Here is a 20,125-nt window from a genome sequence, read left to right as displayed (position 1 = left end):
TGCTCAAATGATTAAAACATGATGAGCTGCAGAAAACTGCCTGCAAATCTAAATGATTTCAAATGGCATCCAAATCCATTAGGACTTGGAATAGATATTTACTCAAGAGTAGCACTACAATATATATTTTACTCAAGCACAAGTAAAGAGTAACTTTTCAAGAAATGACTACCTTACTCAAGGTAGAGTAGGGTAAACAAGTATTTGGTAAAAGAGCGATTTACAAGTGAGTCACTGATAACATTCTGTGTAATATTTAAAAATGTCAGATAAAATTAAATTCTGGTATTTCAAGGACTAAAAAATACAAAAGCAGAAGAAACACTTTTTCAAATCACTTTTTTTCAACATCACACTAATGAAACAAATACTTCAGGTAAAATATATAGTCCAGTTTTCTGGGTGGAATGGCTGATTTGAGATTAGTCCCTAATCTCAAATTGGCACAACGAGCTCATAAAAAACAACAAAAAAGTTTGTGTAACAAGCTTTTAATTTTACTTTAGTAAAACTTTAGTAAAATTAAAAGTGTAACCATAGTTTCTAAAACACTGAAATAATAAACGTTTGCATTACCAAAAAGTTGCTCAAATAAATATAACTAGATGCGACCAACTTTTGATTATATTTTATTACTAGAAAAGCTGAGAAATTATTGTTGTAATATCGTTTTACAACAGGTATATCTATATATATTGGTACAGCTTGACTTCTCAGTTTGCACGCTTCTGTTCTGCATATATATATAAAGACAGAGAAATATCGCTGTTGATTTAGCTGACCCGGATGCAGAAGCGGTTTCTCCACCGGATATTACATTGAATCTGAGGTCAGGCGTTCTCTCTCACAGCCATCTTGGAAATAGCGTCCTGAGTCGGTGAGTTCTCCGCTAACAATCCGTCTACATCCCCTTGTTTTTCACTCATTTCTGTCTTTGCAGTAGGTTTGGTCTGTTTGATTAAAGTTTGACCATTAGGCCGTTACAAGTATTACTCTATAAGAGCTCTCTGTTTAACGAGAATCTGCCTCGGTTAGCGCTGATTACCGGCTCAAAATGGGGGAGCATGATGTAAAACACACTGCTAGCAGTTTGTCAGGGCCGCAGTTACTTGTTTATCCCGAGATATTAATTTTAATATCAATGACAACCACCTGGATTGCTATAAACATGACTAACAGGAGGAAAAATGTCAGTATACAGTTATTAGCAGCCATCTTCTTTCAGTTGAGGCTAACAGGCAATTAGCTGTAGCTAGTGTTGCTTAATGCTTTACAAACGGCTCGCAAAGCTGAAGTTTGTTCTCTGTTACCTGTCCAGCCGATCTCCGCAGAGTTCTGTGTTTAGATTTTTATGTGTCGACAGAGGCAGTATTTGGTTTCAGAAAGCTCATAAACGATTTAAAGCCTGTGTTTTTGTTTTCCCTACCAGCGACCATGCCTGGCGAAGCAACAGAAACGGTCCCAGTCACCGAGCAGGAGATGCAGCAGCCTCAAGCGGAGACTGGTTTGTACAGCTTGACTTCTCAGTTTTGCACGCTGCTGTTCTGCATTTCTGCAAAGTGGGGTGCTGGATCTTAAAGAGGTTATACATCTGGCTTCTGCTTGGATGTGATTTGAATCGAGAATTGTGTTTTGGTACGTTTTCGGTTTAGGGAGTGGACTCTGCAGGATAAGGTGTTGATATAAACGCTGACAGCATTCATGTGATCCGAGATTGGTGACAGTATGTGTCCGTTTTAGGATTCGGAATAAAGCATAATCCAGGACCCCTCTTTCATTCACTCAGACTCACAATGGAGTGTGATTACAAGGACTGGCTAACTGGATTTGGCACACAATGCATGTTGAGTGGTGTTTGTGTTTCTGCACAGAATGACTAACATTGAGGTACATAGTTGTAACACTGCTGCTTGTTAAAACATTCTGGTGTGTGGATTTGATGCTTTGGCAGATTTAGGTTGTCTATGCATTTTGATTAGTTGAAGCTGGGACTAAAATGTTGTAGTTTAGAATAGGCTTTTTGATAAAAAATCAAATTGTTCTTGTCAATATGTGCTAGACACATGAGAAAACAAAATTGCGTTTCTCGCCATCGCCTGTTGAAACAAATTACTTAAAAATATCACATAACAAATAAGAACGGAAACGGGAATGTATGTGTGATATTACACTTTCATAAAGAATATGGTTGTTTAAAAAAAAACTACGCCCATTTATACAGACTATCAAGACACGCTACCACACCTTACCCACAGCAAACCTACAATACTGTCTAAAGGCACTAATGAGTTAAATTCACTAACGAGAATTTTATTGGAATATAATAAAATTCCTCTTGAAGCTCTGAAAGGTAACCAAGAGTACAAAATAGGACTCAAAGAAGTTGAGCTCCTAAAAAAGAGCTACTGTTAAGTCCTTTTAAGATCATTTTAAGCCAACAACTGTCTAACATGTGAATAAAATCAGTTTGTTTTTTAGTCTAAGAATCATTAAAAGTGAGTTTAGAGATGTGAGATTTCTATAACCCTTAATTTAAGGATGGCGTCTTCTGTGCGACTCTGTTTTAGCCTTTACATAATATTTTTTCTCAATCATTCATCAAGGTTGCAGAGCAACTCTTCTATTTGGTGGTTGTCTGCTACCAAACATTTATATTAAATAACTAGACGTGGAATATTGTCACTGGAAGAAAAGTGGTAAGAAATAAAGGGTCTTACTGTAAGATGAAATGTATTCAATAGTGACTGTATAGAATTTATCACAGTAATAAGTGTGATATTTGTTAGTTTTTCTAAACTTCCTAAAAATAAAACATGTCTTCACTGCTGTCACATTTAAACACTGCATGGAGTTTGGGGCACCGCCACTGTTCATCAGTCATTTCTTCACCCTTTAGTTCTTCCAAAACCAAACAAGTTCATGTTTTATATTCACATCTTTTCACTTGTGGAACACATTTTCCCTTTATTTGCTTCTGTGAGGTCTGAAGTCTTACCTCTTGTACCTCCTGTCATCTCTGTTGCTCTTCCTTCATCAGCTCCTGGAGTTTTGAACGCTCCTCTTCCTCCCACAGAGAGTAAAAATCCTCCAGTAACAGCTATATCTGCTCAGGAAGTAGGGCTGGCAGAAGAAACACAAACTCATGCTTTCTGTGATCAAGCCAACAGTATAGCTGTAAATCAAGAAGTGAGCAGCTTTCAGGCCATAGCTGTCCCAGAGCTAGGGCTGGCTGCTGTCTCAGCAGAGGCTTCAGCTGGTCCGGCAGCTCATGAGGAATGTGGCCCTCCTTCTGAGGCCTCTTTGGCTCCCTTGGGGCCGCATGTGGTTACTGCTGAAGGCCAACAAAGTGATTGCTTTGTTGCGGTTGAAAAATTATCCACACAAGATATCGAACCAGTTTCTGATGATGCAAAGGCATTTGGAGAAGATGTTGGTCCTGGACATGAAGATGGGAGGATTGTTTCACCCAAGACCTCACTTGATGGTCAAGCTGATGAGGATAAAATGTATCCCCATGTGGTCCTTGAGAATATTTGTGACATGAATACACCTATCCTTCTGTCAAAGACTTTTCAGACGAAGGGGACTGATAAATGTGAAGCTGCCCATCATCCCTCAGGTTGGTTTATCCTCCATGAAAACCAAACCCATGCCCATTTTTTTTCCATCTTTTTTTTTTTTTTTTACATGCAGTTTGAGATTATTCTTTTGCACAACAGGAAGACTTATCATTGGCTGCCTTCATTATTAGTTTTTGTTGATATAGATTCGTAATAGAACCAGTCAAGTTTTCAACTTAACTGCAAAACAATTAACAGGAGACATAGTGGCTTTAAAACGTCACTATGTGGTTAATACTTAAATACTTATTTAACCAGGGATATGTGTTTGGTATCAGTTAATTTCCAAAATATGGCATAAATATTAAATTTATCATTATTATTTATTGAGCTTGGAAATAAACTTTTCATTACATTTAAAAGAGCAAAACTTTATTTTTTACAATACTGAAATATATCACGTCCAAAAAAGAGCATTAGTGTTACTTTAATAGAGGAAAGGTATCATTAGCTTACATCCTCTATAGATAAATCAACAAAATATTTACAAGGAGTTGAATCAGCTCTCTGTGGCGTAAGTTAGTTCTCATTCTTTGTAGATAGAGTTTTTCATCCAACAGTAATTGTAAGAACTGGTTTAATTGTCTGTTGTTGAGGTCTCATTACAAAAGACGGATCAGAAGCAGCAGGAACTGATCAGTCTCAGATCTTTTATCAGGGAAGTCATTGAGGTTTTAAGAAGTTAAGGTTTGTCAAGACCACAAGTCGTTAGACCACAAGCACAAATTAAACAATTCCCTGATATTCAGAGTTTTATTGTAGATTCTGATGCTTGATTTGTACATCCCAAAAGTACAGTGGCAGGCTAATAATAATGGCATTTTATTTATTTTTTTTGTCATAATTTAGTAAAGAATGTAATAAAGCAGAATTGTATAAACATTTACACCATTACAATAAGTTACTTGACATTTCAAAGTCATTATGAGTACTTTTAAATGCAAGTTTTTGAGTGGAATTTTTCAAAGGATGTGCAGTATTTTATAGGACTTCTATTAGTTATGCAAATTTCTTTCCCCAAACTATTTTCTAATGTAACAAGGTTTCTGTGTGGAAATATGCAGTTTGTGTTTTGTGGTGCTAGCTTGTATTAAAATTATGGAAGATGTGTTGAGGTTTTGTTTTTTTCTAACGTAAGCCCGAGAGTGCTTTTTGGTTTGTGAATGTTCAACCCGCATGCCTACATCTTGAAGTATTGGGATACCATTTTAAAAGAATCTCTTTCCTGTTCAGCTCCGCCTCCTGCCCCAGCTTCCACCCAGCAACCTCAGGTAGCTTCTGGCCCCGCAAAGGCCAAAGGCAAAGATGCCAAGAGTGGGCAGGGTTATTCTGCCCCAAAGGCTGTACCTGGCAGAAGAAAACGTTCCTCTATGTCTGCCTCTTCCTCCTCACCCACTTCACCTAAATCTACTCCCTCCTCTACTCCCCGGTCACCCGTGGTGTCACCTTTGACATCACCTTTAGCATCACCTTTGGCTTCCTCGGCCAGTAGCTCCCCTGCCAATCGTTCTGCCCCGAAAGTGGTTAAGGCTGGCAAACAAGGAAAGGCTAAGAAAGGAGAGGCATTTGAGCCTGCTCCTGTCCAGGTAGATCACAAAGTCCCAGACGTAAAGGAAAGGTCAGAGGAACCTAACTTGAAGAAATCTATGACTACTGAAGCTAAAGCTTTCCCAATTGAGACAAAATCTCAGCCACCCCCTGCATTTAAAGTCACCCCAAAGCCTGCTGTTGCAGCACCAATTTCATTCTCGGATGCTATTGCTTCAAGCCCCCCAAAATCTGGTGGAAAGGTTGCTTCTGCAAAACCCGTATTGCTTATGGTCGATGATGAGCTTCCTCCACTTATCCCACCTGAGAAGCTTGGTAAAATGCAAGTCTCTGCACCTCTTGTTGCCAAAGAGAGCACAAAGCCTGCTATGTCTCCTTCTGAACCTAGTCCTAAAGGGGCTATTTCTGCTCCTCCAGAGGTCAGTAAAGCCAAGATGGGTATTGAACCCAAACCTTTGCCTGTCGAAGCTCCTAAGGCAGCAGCCCCAGTGAAAACTGTAGCTCAGGAGGTCATTAAGCCTTCTCCTACAGATTCCAAGGCTAAATCTGCTGCTGGCAAGACTGGCCAAGACAAACCTGCTGCTGCTGTGAAGCCAGCAGATGAGACCAAATTGATCTCTAACACAGGTCCTAAACAGGTTGAGGACATTAAAGTTGCCAAGCCAAATGCTGGTGTAAAGTCAACCCCTCCTGAGGTTACCAAACAAGCACCCGAAAAGGGTGCTGTGGTAGTTAATAAGGCTCAGTCGGTTGACTTGAAGGCAACAGCTGCTGAGGCCCCCAAACAAGCCAAACCAATAGCTGCTGAGGCACCTAAAGCAGATTCTGAGACTCCTAAACTGGTCAAACAAACCGAGGGACCCAAAAAGGCCAAAGCCACCTCCACCGAGGCACCTAGGCCAGCCCCAGAAGTGGCGAAGCAGGCGGCCACCGAGACATCCAAACAGGCTAAGCAGGCAGCCCCCGAGGCACTCAAGCAAGCGGCTGCCGAGGCACCCAAACAAGCCAAGCAGGCGGCTGCTGAGGCCCCTAAGCAGGCATCGTCTGAGGCAGCAAAGCAGGTGTCCCCCGAGGCACCCAAACAGGCAAAGCAGGTGCCCAAACAGGCTAAGCAGGAGAGCCCTGAGGCACCCAAACAGGATAGAAAGGAGGCTCCCGAGGCACCCAAACAGGCTAAGCAGGCGGCCCCCGAGGCACCCAAACAGGCTAAACAGGCGGCCCCCGAGGCACCCAAACAGGCTAAACAGGCGGCCCCCGAGGCACCCAAACAGGCTAAGCAGGCGGCCCCAGAGGCACCTAAACAGGCGGCCCCCGAGGCACCCAAACAGGCTAAGCAGGCGGCCCCCGAGGCACCCAAACAGGCTAAGCAGGCGGCCCCCGAGGCACCCAAACAGGCTAAGCAGGCGGCCCCCGAGGCACCCAAACAGGCTAAGCAGGCGGCCCCCGAGGCACCCAAACAGGCTAAGCAGGCGGCCCCCGAGGCACCCAAACAGGCTAAGCAGGCGGCCCCCGAGGCACCCAAACAGGCTAAGCAGGCGTCTCCCGAGGCACCCAAACAGGCTAATCAGGTGCCCAAACAGGCTAAGCAGGAGAGCCCTGAGGCACCCAAACAGGATAGAAAGGAGGCTCCCGAGGCACCCAAACAGGCAAAGCAGGCGGCGTCTGAGGCACCCAAACAGGCTAAGCAGGCGTCTCCCGAGGCACCCAAACAGGCGGCCTCCGAGGCACCCATACAGGCTAAGCAGGCGTCTCCCGAGGCACCCAAACAGGCTAATCAGGTGCCCAAACAGGCTAAGCAGGAGAGCCCTGAGGCACCCAAGCAGGATAGAAAGGAGGCTCCCGAGGCACCCAAACAGGCTAAGCAGGCGTCTCCCGAGGCACCCAAACAGGCTAAGCAGGTGGCTGCAGACGCCCCTAAAACATCTGAGGCTTCTCCATTGGCCAAAGCAACAGCCCCTGACAGTGCAGGCCAAACCAAGCAGGCCAAACCAGTCGAGGTGCCCAAACAAGCCAAACCAACTGCTGCTGAAGCACCTAAACCAGCTACTGAGAGTCCTAAACCAGCTAAACCGAAGGCTGATGAGGCACCTAAACAAGCCAAGCAAACTACTGAAGTTCCCTCAAAACCTGCTCTAGTTGAGCCTATTGTTCCGCCCCCAGCCCCACGTAAACTTACTTTTGCCGAGGCAGTTGCAAAACCTGCACCTGTCAAGCCTGACGCTGAGAAAATCAGCACTGCTCCCTCTAATCATGTCATATCATCTAAACCTGCTGAAACCCCAGCCAAGATGGAGTCTGTGATCAAGGACGACAATGGTATCTGTTCTTTCTCTCATTTTTGTGCTGTCTGTTTCCCAGCCCCATGTTCTGGAAACTTCTAAGATTTTTAGATAGGGTCATTCACCTTCACAAATATCTAGTGTGGGAAGTTTACATTGACTTGGGTTGACAGTGTCAGCAGTTTTCTTTTTGTTGGCAGTTTAGCATTGTGTTCATTGTGTTTGTTTTGACCTTTTTTTAGTGTTGATGTATTGGGTACAGAGATTACCTGTTGGCGCATTAAACATGGGTTTGGCTCTTAACTAAAATGTTCAGATTGTTTGGTGCAGAATCTATTTATATGTGGCTCCTTTGTAGTAAAGTTCAGACCCACTGACGATGTTTGCTTTTTTTGTTTTGTTTTTTTTACAGCTTATTTCTAAAACAGTTTGAAGGTGTAGCCTATAAATAAATGTGGTGTTGGTTTCTGTAGGATCTGGCACAGAGTCGGACAGTGATGACTCAGTTCCTGAGCTGGAAGAACAGGACTCTGCACAGACACAGACGCAACAAGCTCAGGTAAGGATTAAAGTTCAGTCCAGCATATTTTTATTTGTATTGACCACGGTTTAAATTAAACACCCTGCCCTGATAGCATGACTTTTACTCTTCAATGATGATTAACATAGTGACTTTCGTTCTTCTGAGCTTACTGAATCCACTTCTATGTTCTGAGATTTGTTTTTCATGTTAAAAATTTATTAATGTTCTCTTAATTTCCATGCTGCCCTAATCCATAAAATTTCTATTTCTTATAGCTTGCAGCTGCTGCTGAAATAGACGAAGAGCCTGTAAGCAAAGCCAAACAGAGCCGCAGTGAAAAGAAGGCACGAAAGGTATTGATCGTGCTCTCCTTGTACAAATACAGACAGCTTTTTCTGGATTTCTGCCACATTTGTAACACTATTCCACATGATTGCAGGCCATGTCAAAGCTTGGACTCAGGCAGGTAACAGGGGTCACCAGGGTCACCATTCGCAAATCAAAGAACATCTTGTTCGTCATCACCAAACCAGACGTCTACAAGAGCCCTGCGTCAGATACATACATCGTCTTCGGTGAAGCTAAGGTAACCGGCCAGCATCAGTGTCTTCAACAAGAACCAAACCACTTTATAATAACTATTTTTTATTAACCTACAGACCAATTTTGTTTTATCATCCAAAGAAGCTAATTATTTAAAATTGTTTTTTTTTGTTTGTTTGTTTTATTGCGTATACTACATAGTATGCAAAGATTTGTACTTGAAGTATTAATTTTATGAATTATGTGCTCAATTTAGCATGACAAAACTATAGGAAAAAGAAAACCCTCATGATTTACCAATAGAAAAGCCAAAGTATTTAACATTTCAAATATTGGATTTTGATGGAAATAATCAAAAATAGGCCTCACTTGTATGCTTGTATCAAAGCATCAACTTAATATGTATAAATGGAGGCTGAAACTCACTGTCGACTTGTACATATGTTTTTAGTTTTTATTGGGTTCAAATGATTTATTTGGACATCATTCTATCTTCTAATTAATTAAAATTGATTTAGTCAGCTATACAGAGTCTACAAATGAGAAATGTGTAAACATTTCCATAAACATTTTTTCAGGTGATAATATAACAGACAATTTAAGTTCAGTATGCATTTTCCATCTATTAAATAAAAATTTTCATATCTCTTTAGAAGCCATTTCGTCATGCAAGGCGCTTCTGCAGTTCACAGAACCTGACAGCAGCAACTGCTGAGTATTACAGCTTTGCTCATTTGGTAGTTTGACGCTTTATATGCCATGTTTGTTTTAGCAAATAAGGATGCTCTCAAAAAGATTGACTAAAAATATCAATACTGACACTTCCATCATAGAAGTCATTGATTATGTTGACGAATGATGGCAGCCCTGCTATTTATAAATGCCTCTAATGGTGTCATATTGATAGCAAATCTATTGAAGCCTACTCATGTAACAATCTTTTTTTTTTTTTTTCTCATTTCATCTGTGCCACAGATTGAAGATCTTTCTCAGCAAGCCCAGCTGGCTGCAGCAGAAAAGTTCAAGGTACAGGGAGAAGCTACAGCAAAGATCCAGGACAACACACAGACGCCCACAGTACAGGAGGAAAGCGAAGAGGAAGAGGTAAGATGTTGTTATTCTCCAGTGGTAAATTAATGCTGCTTTGTGGTAATGAAAATACGGGAGGGAAAAACATAACATTACTGTAATTTTATATGTAGGTTGATGAGACCGGAGTCGAGGTGAAGGACATCGAACTCGTCATGTCACAAGCCAACGTGTCGCGGGCAAAGGCTGTACGCGCCCTGAAAAACAACAACAACGACATTGTCAACGCTATTATGGTGAGAATTCAAACCTTTTATTGGTGAAAATTGATTTAGTCAACAATGTATGACTCTTCAGTGATGATTTAACACAGTGACTTTCGTTCTTCTGAGTCTACTGAAGCCAACATTTCTGTCCTGAGAAGAGAGAAACTCTTAGAAGCGCCTTTTAACAGTGTTTTGAGCTCGTACTGACCTTTTGTTTTTTGTTGCTTTGCAGGAGTTGACAATGTAACGGGATCCGGTCAACAAAGAGTTGAAAAAAGGTTGCTGATTAAATCTGAGCTCATTTATACAATTTATACCAAGATGGAAATAAAGTTGTGGCTTGATGAAATTAAAATCTGGCATTTATTGAGACTCTTGGGGAAACGGAGGGGAATTTCACCTGATTGAATGTTAAAAAAAGACTTATAGTACTTTTGTTTTTTCCACTGGTGAAGTATTTGTCCTTGTACAATGATGAAATCCAAAGTAGTCGTAATAAAGGCTTTAAACGTCAATTTTTCAGAGTGATGAGCAGGAGGAGTTGCAGCTGTAACATTACACCATCCTCCAGATAAGGAGAATATCATGTCCTGTGCTGTTTTATTCACCTCTGTCTGTAATTGGCTTATTTATTTACACCATAAAGATTAAATGAGTTTTTAATGTCCTGATATGTAAAACAATAGAATTAAAACTTGGTGTACTCACATTTCACCTTTTCTTTACGCCCATGCATAATTTAAGATTACATAATAAAGGCAGGATTGTATAGTTCCCATCGCATGTCTTAATGCTATTTCTGACAGCTTGTGCTTTACCCACACCAGCTTTTAGAAATGAAGATCACAAAAGTGAGGAATAAAAGCTGATTGGCTCCTGCCTCCCACTCAACTGGTACAACAAAGTAGCCACAGCGACACTGACATAGCATTTAAGTTTTTATTTCATTGGAGCTGTTCACTAATGTATTAGCAGGGCCGGCCCAAGCCTCCTTGGGGCCCTAAGCGAAATTTTGTTTTTTGGCCCTTTAGTTCTCTTAACAATGTGAACTGGCTGCAATCAGCAGTCCGATCATTAGATCAGTCACACACCTGCTATAACCTTATTGCATCTTTGGCAGTGCTGTTAACATTATATACATGTATGATATAGGACACATTTATTGGCCAACTGATTTATCGACCAATTGATTTCTGGGCTTCCATTTCCTTAATTTTGGGGGATTGTGATCTGCTGGTACTTGCATGTGAAGCCCATTTTATCCCCTAATCTTCATCAGCAAAGGTTTAAAAATCAGCCTCTGTCGTCTTCTGCTCTGCAGTGAGAGGTTTGACTGACAGACTGGCCCACCAGGTCATGTCTGAACATTTACAATTAATATTCACCCCACTGTTGCCAACTCAGTGACTTTCTTGCTATATTTAGCGACATTTAAGACAAAAATATTCATATCAGCCAAAATCAAAATCAGCAGATCAGGCTTTTTAAAGATTGGTAACTGGGGATCGGCCAGAAAACTGCAATCGGTGCAGCCCTACACACATATTCATGACATTCTTTGATTAAATAAATTTCTCTTAAGCATAACTCCAATAGCTAAAAATTAAATTTATACCAGGTGAGTCTTTCTCCCCTGAGAATGTGGACTGGTACTGGACTGATTCCATGCATTCAAACTATTTTAACAGAAGTTTCATATAACTTGGAAGTTTATGTAAAAATAATGTTTGTTTTAGCCACAAAATGATTATGCTCAGCAGCAAACAACAAATCCCCAACTACAGCATAGAGCAGCTCATCGATGTAGCCTGACGTAAAAACATTTTGCTAGACAATGTCAAACACAGAAGTTTTAATTATCAAACATTATTGAAGTCAAACCACTATTATCAATTAAGAATGGAATCAAAACAGAATTTAACAAGATTTGCTAAGGGAACTTTGGATAAGGGAATATTTGGATGAATATTCAAATTCATAACAGGCCTAACTATTAAATGTCAACTTCTCTATGAGATATTCAAAACAAGGTTTTACCCAGGAAGGAGCCAGATATGAAGAGGTCTGCAGTTCTCTTCCCAATATCTTATTTTATTCATTTTATATAATCCACAGGAGTTTTATTAACCTATCAGAGGCTTACAAAGTCATGACAACATTGTCTTGGTTTGCCAAATTGAAAGCATATTAATATCAGTGTATATCAGCTAATGACTTGATAGAAATTAATAGCTAAAACTCTAGAGAACTGAATTGTTAATTTTTTTATGTGTTTGACTACTATTCCTATATATATTTTTTCTTTTTTTCCTGAAATTGTTTTACACGATCTAAAAAATTAAGCTTTCATTTTATAAAACTAATTTAAAGCTGCAAATGTTACATGACTTTTTTTCAGACAAATTTTCAGTAAATGTTTTCAGGAAATGTCATTTTAAAGAACCAGCATCTTTATTTCTACTTTTAGTCTTTAAAATAAAGAAAAGAAACAAAACTTTATCAAAAAGTGGGTGGATACATTTTCTTTGGACGCTGATATGGAAAGTGATGTAAAAAATAAAACAAAAACATTTTGCCATTTCCAACGGTAAAACAGATCAGAAGAGTATCAATGGTACTTTTTGTCATTTCCTTGTGGAAACTTAATGCAAATATAGTCCATGAAAAAATAGCTAAAATCTGCATTTTGGTTTTTATATCCACATTATCATTTTCAGGCAAAGTTATTGAGCCATTGTGGAAAATCTAACGACAACTGGCCAAGCAATTATGTTCTACTTTGTATCTGGCACATGTAAAAATGTCTTAATAATACTGCTTATGTTTTCACCAAATCTTACATTTTTACGCTTTATCTTTAGACCACGTGTGAGTAACATTAGGGTAATTGTAGATAGAAAAGGTTTGTACATTTCCGCCAAAACTCAGGCATTTTGAGAATAATCTCAGAAATCTTCCAGAGAAAACTTGGAAATTTATGAGCTCCAAATGTCCGAAGAAAAAAAGTGTTACATTTTTGAGTTTTAAAAATCTAAATATTAAAAATGTTAAGATATCCCAATAAATTCTAGAGCTCCAAAAAACTCCGAAGGTTTGAGTTCAATCTAATTTAAAAAGTCGAAAATGTTCGACTTTACGGACTCAGACGATTTTTTTCTGGAGAATTTCTTTTAAAAAAATTCCTAAAAATTTTTTGTTCTTGCAAAATTTAGTCTTTTAGAGCTCAGAAATAAATTTAAAAAATCCAGAAAATGTCTTAGTTTTTTTCTCGCAAAGTTTCGACTATGGTGTTCATACGTTTTTTTCTTAAACATTTCTTGGCTTAACGTCAGTGCCCTGATGTTTTTTTCCTCTATCTGCAATGCACGTCCTTATACGTGTGAGACATGTAAACTAAAACAAGTCACTTTGAAATAATAGAAATGATCATTCAAAATCAAATACTTTATTAATCCCAATTTAAATGTTTTAAATTATATTACTTGATTTTGCACACACTTATTTTCCTGTCCGTAAATAATTGATCAAACTGTATTTCACTGAAAGCATAGCGGGCATGACTTGGACTTTACAGGAGGTTATGCCGTGAAACGCTCCGCCTCTCTCATGGCTGAAAGCTCTAGAAACATCTACTTCACTTCCGACAGCGTCAGTTCTGCTATTCTCGTTCCAGTGTACGTAAGAAAATCCGGCGTGTATCCCACAAGCTAGCGGCGTTTGCCCGGGTCGTGTGTGAGCGGCGGTTTCTTTTTAAAAAAAAAAAAAAGAAAACAAGCATTATCATTTTTCTTCTAAGGCTGGTTTGTCTTCTGGAAAGAAGCCCACTTCACGCCGAGAAATGTAAGTTGTGGAGAGGGAACGGGAGGAGGCATCGTGTGGAAAGTGCGGTAGCTTTGGTGTCGCTGCCCTCATAACATGCTTTTGCAAAGGCGGGAGGTTTGGCCTTGCTTATATGTACTGAGAGTTTGTTGACGTCAACCTGACTTTAACTTGACATGTGAAAAGCAAGCAGTGTCCGGTTATAATAATATCCAGTAAGCCCGCCGTTAAACCGGGAAGCTGGCTATTTTTTGCGGGCTCTGCGGGGGCACCGCATGGTTTCAGTGAGGACAGTAGCCTTGTTAGCATAGCTAGCTGTGCTCATTGAGACTTCTGGAAGGCTCAGTCATTAGATTAGCACCAGGGCTGTGGAAGTAGTCCGGATGTTCCCGCTGAACAGAAAATCTGATGGATTTTAACAGCAAATCCAAGCCTTTAATTGCTACTTTATTTTTTAAGAGAGAGCAATTGGAGAGACTCAGAAACTGAAAGCTACTAGCTAAACTTAGCTGTGCAATTAACCAAACTCTCTTTAGAAATGGTTTGCCTCCTCTCGAATTACCTTTCGTTGTATAGTTTTCCTTTTTAGTTTTAATTGGAAAAAGGAAAAAAAGAAATAATTTCTCTTAAATACAAGCGTCCATGTGCACGTGGTTCTGATGACATCACACCAGGCAGCTAATAGCTTTACTTGTATATTTTAAAACAATTCCTTGTTCATATGCTTTTACTTGTATTCAGAATAAACAGATGGCCTCCCTGTGAATTAACACACGGATTTCAGTTACCTTTGGCACAGATAAAACACACAGAACTAGTTTATGTCAAGTAACAGGATGGACTGGTATATACAGATTTGATCAAAGGTATCAGATCATTCTTTAGCTAATTTTGAGTGGAGTTGCACTACATGACGATGTTTGAGTCCCAGTGATTCTTTCAACATTATTCCAATGTCAACTCAAAATAAACAAAATATAAATAAAAAAATATTCACCAGTCAGAGTAGTTAGCTAAAAAGGTGTTCAGACTTCCTACCCTACTACAATGGGGATGCATGTAACTGTTTAAAGGGATACAAGAAGAAAAGTTAATTTTATATCCTGAAAAGTATTCATAATTGCTTACTGCAGGGGTCTCAAACTCCAGTCCTCGAGGGCCTCAGTCCTGCAACTTTTAGATGTACCTCTGCTGCACCACACCTGAACAGAATAATTAGGTCATTAAGGCTCTGGAAAACTGATCTACACAAGGAGGAGGTCATTAAGTCATTTCATTCCAGTGTTTTGTACCTGTGGCACATCTAAAAACTGCAGGACAGCGGCCCTCGAGGCCTGGAGTTTGAGACCCCTGGCTTAGGGCCATCTCAGCCACATTAAACACCGGAGACAGCCCAGATCGCTTGAATGTTTCAACATGTGTACAAAAAAAGAAGCTCCTATACCATGTAATCAAGGTTTTCCTTCCTTTTCAATGCACTTTTTAAAAACTGTCTGCTTTTTTGTGATTTTTGTGTTGCTGTTAAGTAGTTAAATTAAACACAATTTAATAGTATCTTTTTAATGTTTTAATGTGTGGATAAAGGGTCTGTTTGTTTTTGTGAGGACCTGACTGCATCTGTTGACAGATTTATTGCCAAAAAGGCAGTCATTGACATGAGTAAATAATTTTTTTTATTTTTTTAATTAATTAATTTATTTTTTTACCCCTCTAGGGGGTGTTTTGTGGGCTCTAGTGTCCCTTATACGACAGTGGGCTGACAGGAAACGGGGAAGGAGAGGGTGGAAGACATGCGGCAAATATCGTTGGGTCCGGGAGTCGAACCCGCGACGGCCGCGTCGAGGACTCAAGGCCTCCAAATATGGGTCGCGCTAACCACTACGCCACCACGGCACGCCCATGATTAAATTATTTTACAATAATTTCATTGCATATCACAATATTTTGCCAACATTTCAAGTCTGTGTCACCAATTTTTAGTCTTTAATAACCATTTAAAAAATTTACATAGATGGGTTAATTATTTAAAAGAATGTGTAAAGGAGGCTGGACCAGACCATTCAGAAACATGAAGCCCAACGATGAAAACTTAAGATCAGTGGAGTAATGCCAATTCTACTGTCATATGTAAACGTTTCCCTTTTGTCAAAACACCAGTCTTTCCATAGTAGTCAATAATTTAATGAATTGTTAATTTAATAAGCCTAACATGTCAGGCTTATGAATAAAAACAATTGAGGATGACTGATCTTAATTTGACTTGTCATGCTTGAGTATGCACAAATACTTTACTTTTGTCAGAGAAGAGTCTGTAACGTGAGGCTCTGTGGCAACCTGACACAAGGTCTTGTTGAAGGCCATCTGTTCTTACAGACATCAGTAGCAAAAACATTTGGTGTGTGTTGATACAGGTAGTCTGTAGTTACCTCTGCTGTGCAATAAAAAGCTCTAGATTTAAAAATAATGAGACGTTTAATGAGATTATACTCCCACAACTGTGTTATTAAACATTTCCCGATTGAGAATTTGTCATTACAGCTGCACATTAGCATATATTTTGGTTTTCTCCCAGCTGAGGCTCAGTAAGAATTTTTTTTGTAAGAGATGTGATTTAGATGCAGGAAAAACCACTGATGTGACTATTTAGTCCTAATAAAAATTATGGCCAGCCCTTCAATGGAATGAAATATGGTTTTGTAATTAAATCTGTGCACCGTAATTAACCAAAACTTAATTTATGGCACTTACCATGATTGGTTTCATCTGAAATGGCAGATTCCCTGACTAGGCTTTTCCTGGCTGATGCCAATTTCCAGTTTTATTTCATTTTTTTGGCCTGCAGGTTAACAATTTCCTTAGGGTTTTTTTTCTCAGGTCTATAACACTCAAGAGAAATGTTCTGCAGGTTCTTTGCTAGAAGTTGTGGTTTTGAAATCAAAGAAAATTAAGGCATTGCAACACTATGTGTGTTGATGTAACAAAGCATATGCCATTTGACGCTTTAATTGAAAATGGTGGAAATTGTTAAAAATCTGTTTTTATTTCAGTATTTAGCAAGTTATTTAACAGTCTGAGTCAATTCAGATAACTGATTAGTGCATCTCTGCCTTTTGCTTCTCATTGAATAGTTATAAGAAGTCTTAACCTTCTCTATGTGTATTCTTATTCTTTCAGGCTTCCAGCAACTGCTAAGTGGTACGACAGGAGGGATTCTGTTTTTATAGAGTTCTGTGTGGCCGACAGCAAAGATGTTAAAGTTAACTTTGATAAAACAAAGTGTGGATTCAGGTATGTGTCCATATAGTTGGGTGTATAACAATATTATTGTTAAATTCATGCAAAAAGATTAAATTTAACACTTTATCCTTGCAAATTTCTCCCACAGCTGTGTTGCTGGAACTGATAATGTTAAATTGGAGAACCAAATAGATCTTTTTGAAGCTATTGATGAAAATGTAAGTTACAGCTTTATTCAATAAATAGACACAGCGCTGAAAAGTTTCACGAAAAGTTTTTTTTTTTTTTTCTCCCCCCTCTGTCGCTGATTCTCTTGTTGCAGGAATCCAAACATAACCGCACAGATCGTTCGGTCTTGTGCTATCTACGAAAGGCACAACCGGGAAAGGCGTGGCCAAGACTAACAAAGGAGAAGGCTAAGGTTGGTTAAGTATGCATGAAACACTGAGAATAAAGCAGGTTCACTCTTACGGAAAAACTTGAGCACTGGTGATTTCCAACTTGCTGAAATTTCTGTACAGTTGGCAACCTTAAATTCATAATACCATTACAGCAGTTACTATAAAAAAATAATCCCTGTCTGAGGATAAGATTGGTTTGAGATGTTGAATAAAAGAAACATCAATTTTATTACTTGTATACTAATATGCATCTTTTTAAACAGGTATAGGGCAAAGATAATAATCCTGGTCTTCTTTGTTCACAGGTGTCTTGGCTCAGTGTCGACTTCAACAACTGGAAGGACTGGGAAGACGACTCAGACGAGGAGATGGGCAACTTTGATCAATTCTCAAATGTAAGCGCTTTGAGATTATTACTATTGAGTTGGAACATAAAAGAAAATTTCTCCATTGAGGCTTGTAGGTGCCTTCAAATGAATTAGTCCCATTAAGTTGATTTTAATTTTTTTTTTTTTAAAGCAGTTCAGTTTGAATAATAAAACTCATTCACAGTCTATTAAACACCTCAAATATTGACCTTCAATTCTGATGACGCGTGCATACAGTTATTGTAAATCTAGTAAATACAAGAATAATACAAACATGTTATTAAATAAATGCATTTTCAGCATGGCTGCGTTTTTGGTTATCCTGTGCTGTTGGTGTTGATCCTTACTTGCAGTACACATGGTGTATATTTTTATCATCTCGCAAACAATTGTACCAGAAATACTGATCTTGGTGTCAAGTTAGCTTTTAAGTTGGTAGCATTAGGTTTTTTTGAACAAAAATCAAATAATGAATGTAATATTGACTTTATTGTTGCAGATGATGCGCAACATGGGAGGAGAGGATGACCTGGATAATCTAGATGTTGATGCAGATGGTGCAGATGATGTAAGACTTAATAAATTTTTGTTTTACTTTTTATGATTTATTAGGTTTTCAATCTATAGTGAACTTAAATAAACTTGCTTATCAAAACTCGAACTCAATAAATGTGCAATCTGAAAATTTGAGTATTTTTGTAGTATTTCTTCAGGTCCAGTAACAGTAAGATTTTCAGACTTTATTTCCTCTTTCTCATTTTCAAATAAAAATCTAGATTTCAAAAAAATACTTATGGAATACATTTTTCTTTTATAATCTTACCGATTATGTATAGTAACCAAAGCACCAATCCTAAAGACGACATTTGAACCAATATTTTTGCATGACTGGAATTAAAAAAAAAGCTTATTTAAGGGGGTGGTAGCAAGATTGAGGACATAGTCTGCCATCTGGAATCATAAACAAGAGAAACACTGAGCTTTACCATGAATGAAGATGGATTTATGGATCCATTTCAACACTTACCGACTTAGCTGCATGATTTAACCATCTTTTCTCCTAAAAAGCAACTAGTGACAAATCTAGAAGTATTTTTTTCTGCTGTGGACATTTTTGTTGAGTAAATCAAACACTGCACGGCAACCCCTCCCACTGTGCTGTTTGCTAAAGCTGACAGTCAAGTTTATCTCTTTAACCTGATCTTTTCGTTTTTGTCTTTAAACTGTAGGATGACTCTGCAGATAGTGACGATGAGAGTAAGTATTCATGAATATTTCTACAGAGCGCAACCAGAGCAATAATTTTCTTTGCATGGATTCAGTGATGCCCATTTTTCACTTTCAGAAATGCCGGACTTGGAGTAAGGTGTCGTAAAGAAGATGGAAGAAAGGGAGGATGAGGGAGAAATCATAACAAATGTATATCTTGAAACTGAAGACAGTGACAACCAACTGTACATATGAGTCAGTAGCCATATTTAAATCCATAGCCTCAGCTCCAAACTCTGACCAGTCAGTCTATCTAAGGTTGATTTGCATGGTATTGTACAGAGCAGCTATCTCCATGTCCATTTGCTGTACTGCACCTGTTTTGGGGTATCTTGTTTTAATGTTAAATATTACAACTAAGCACACATTTTCTTTGTTGGGGAAAAACTGTATAGTTGTACCTAACTGAGCAATACATGTTAAAAGTTGCAGTTTTTCAAATGAGTTGCTTGAAAATGATTGGACCCCCCTATAGGTAAAGGTAGTCGATCTAGTGTAGTGGATCTCATGATTTAAGAATTAGATGCATTGACTGATTGGGTCCTCTAAAGACTTCCATGTGCTGTAATTTAGTTTTCCAGAAAGCCTGTATCTGTAGCTTGATCTTGCAGCTTACATGTCCCCCTTTCACTTGTTAAATGTCTGTAAACCTGGTTCAATCTAAAACCATCGCAGGATGACTTGCTTTTCTCCAGTTGTCTCCTACTGCAACAACAGCTTGGTTTCCATTAATTGGATGACTTTATTAAAAGCTCCTCTCTTATTCTATCATCTAGCTTTCACATATATCTGAGAAGAGGCAAATTATAGTGTTTTGCAGCTGTTAAAAGTTTGGTTAAGCCTCAGAATTATTTGGTTTGTTGCTCTCCTACAGTTTTTTTTTTTTAACCCATACTCCCTCATGGTTTTTGGACATTGTTGGAACTAAAATAAATAATGACCAAATCATATTTGCACTGTTGAAAATGTAAGGAGAAGCAAGTACTATTCAATTACAGTGAAAATGTTTTTGTTTTTTACTGTCTACATCTTTCTAATAAACAGTTTAAGAATCGATGTCTTTCTTTTTCTGTTCTAGGTTTTGACTTTACACAAAACATTTGATCAGATAATTATTTTTGCCATTTGTAAAGCCAATTTCTAGCTATGAAATAACACCTGAGTTTATGTTGAACCTTTTCTTAATGAATTAAAAAACTTAAGTTGTCGATAAAAGCCCTTTT

The 20,125-nt window shown here is 38.8% G+C and overlaps 2 protein-coding genes, 1 long non-coding RNA gene and 2 other non-coding genes across 50 annotated transcripts; all 5 read left to right on the top strand.

Annotated features, from left to right (window-relative positions):
• Window positions 1-745: 745 nt before the first annotated feature.
• naca (nascent polypeptide associated complex subunit alpha) lies at window positions 746-10,517 on the top strand. 46 transcript variants are annotated; one of them, XM_028015408.1, is made up of 14 exons: window positions 746-877; window positions 1,430-1,504; window positions 4,854-6,181; window positions 6,263-6,460; window positions 6,518-6,736; window positions 6,791-6,802; window positions 6,836-6,880; window positions 6,959-7,484; window positions 7,921-8,006; window positions 8,246-8,323; window positions 8,410-8,556; window positions 9,489-9,617; window positions 9,716-9,838; window positions 10,041-10,517. In XM_028015408.1, exons 2-14 carry the CDS (start codon window positions 1,435-1,437, stop codon window positions 10,053-10,055), a joined length of 2,976 nt encoding a protein of 991 aa, XP_027871209.1. In that variant the 5' UTR covers window positions 746-877; window positions 1,430-1,434; the 3' UTR covers window positions 10,056-10,517. The 46 variants fall into 46 exon arrangements, with proteins under 46 accessions (XP_027871209.1, XP_027871048.1, XP_027871323.1 ...); XM_028015247.1 differs by having other exon boundaries at window positions 6,263-6,340; window positions 6,383-6,460; window positions 6,518-6,802; window positions 6,869-7,484; XM_028015522.1 differs by lacking the exon at window positions 6,791-6,802 and having other exon boundaries at window positions 6,518-6,715; window positions 6,836-6,868; window positions 7,013-7,484.
• On the top strand, window positions 8,095-8,167 carry LOC114149538 (small nucleolar RNA SNORD59). The gene has a single exon (XR_003596528.1). It is a non-coding gene; the product is annotated as a small nucleolar RNA SNORD59 (small nucleolar RNA).
• On the top strand, window positions 9,893-9,967 carry LOC114149533 (small nucleolar RNA SNORD59). The gene has a single exon (XR_003596527.1). It is a non-coding gene; the product is annotated as a small nucleolar RNA SNORD59 (small nucleolar RNA).
• A 2,942-nt stretch (window positions 10,518-13,459) lies between the features above and the next one.
• Window positions 13,460-19,958, top strand: ptges3b (prostaglandin E synthase 3b (cytosolic)). Its single transcript, XM_028021600.1, has 8 exons — window positions 13,460-13,648; window positions 16,802-16,915; window positions 17,013-17,082; window positions 17,187-17,285; window positions 17,571-17,660; window positions 18,133-18,201; window positions 18,863-18,890; window positions 18,979-19,958. Coding segments are annotated over exons 1-8 (492 nt in total). The 5' UTR covers window positions 13,460-13,646; the 3' UTR covers window positions 18,999-19,958.
• On the top strand, window positions 18,208-18,529 carry LOC114147070 (uncharacterized). Its single transcript, XR_003596018.1, has 2 exons — window positions 18,208-18,323; window positions 18,359-18,529. It is a non-coding gene; the product is annotated as an uncharacterized LOC114147070 (long non-coding RNA).
• Window positions 19,959-20,125: the final 167 nt, after the last annotated feature.

This window comes from Xiphophorus couchianus, chromosome 1, assembly GCF_001444195.1.
Source record: "Xiphophorus couchianus chromosome 1, X_couchianus-1.0, whole genome shotgun sequence".
Lineage (NCBI taxonomy): Eukaryota > Metazoa > Chordata > Actinopteri > Cyprinodontiformes > Poeciliidae > Xiphophorus > Xiphophorus couchianus.
The sequence above is the reverse complement of the archived record's forward strand: the minus strand, read 5'-3'. Positions and strand labels throughout refer to the sequence as shown.

Excerpts from the sequence above, each read along its gene's own strand:
- ptges3b (XM_028021600.1), top strand. Across the intron at positions 17,286-17,570 it reads TAACAAAGGAGAAGGCTAAG|GTGTCTTGGCTCAGTGTCGA; the intron begins GTTGGTTAAGTA and ends CTTTGTTCACAG. Across the intron at positions 18,891-18,978 it reads TGCAGATAGTGACGATGAGA|AAATGCCGGACTTGGAGTAA; the intron begins GTAAGTATTCAT and ends TTTCACTTTCAG.
- naca (XM_028015230.1), top strand. The coding sequence starts at position 1,435 with ATGCCTGGCGAAGCAACAGAAACGGTCCCAGTCACCGAGCAGGAGATG. Across the intron at positions 8,007-8,245 it reads CACAGACGCAACAAGCTCAG|CTTGCAGCTGCTGCTGAAAT; the intron begins GTAAGGATTAAA and ends TATTTCTTATAG. Across the intron at positions 9,618-9,715 it reads AGGAAAGCGAAGAGGAAGAG|GTTGATGAGACCGGAGTCGA; the intron begins GTAAGATGTTGT and ends TTTTATATGTAG.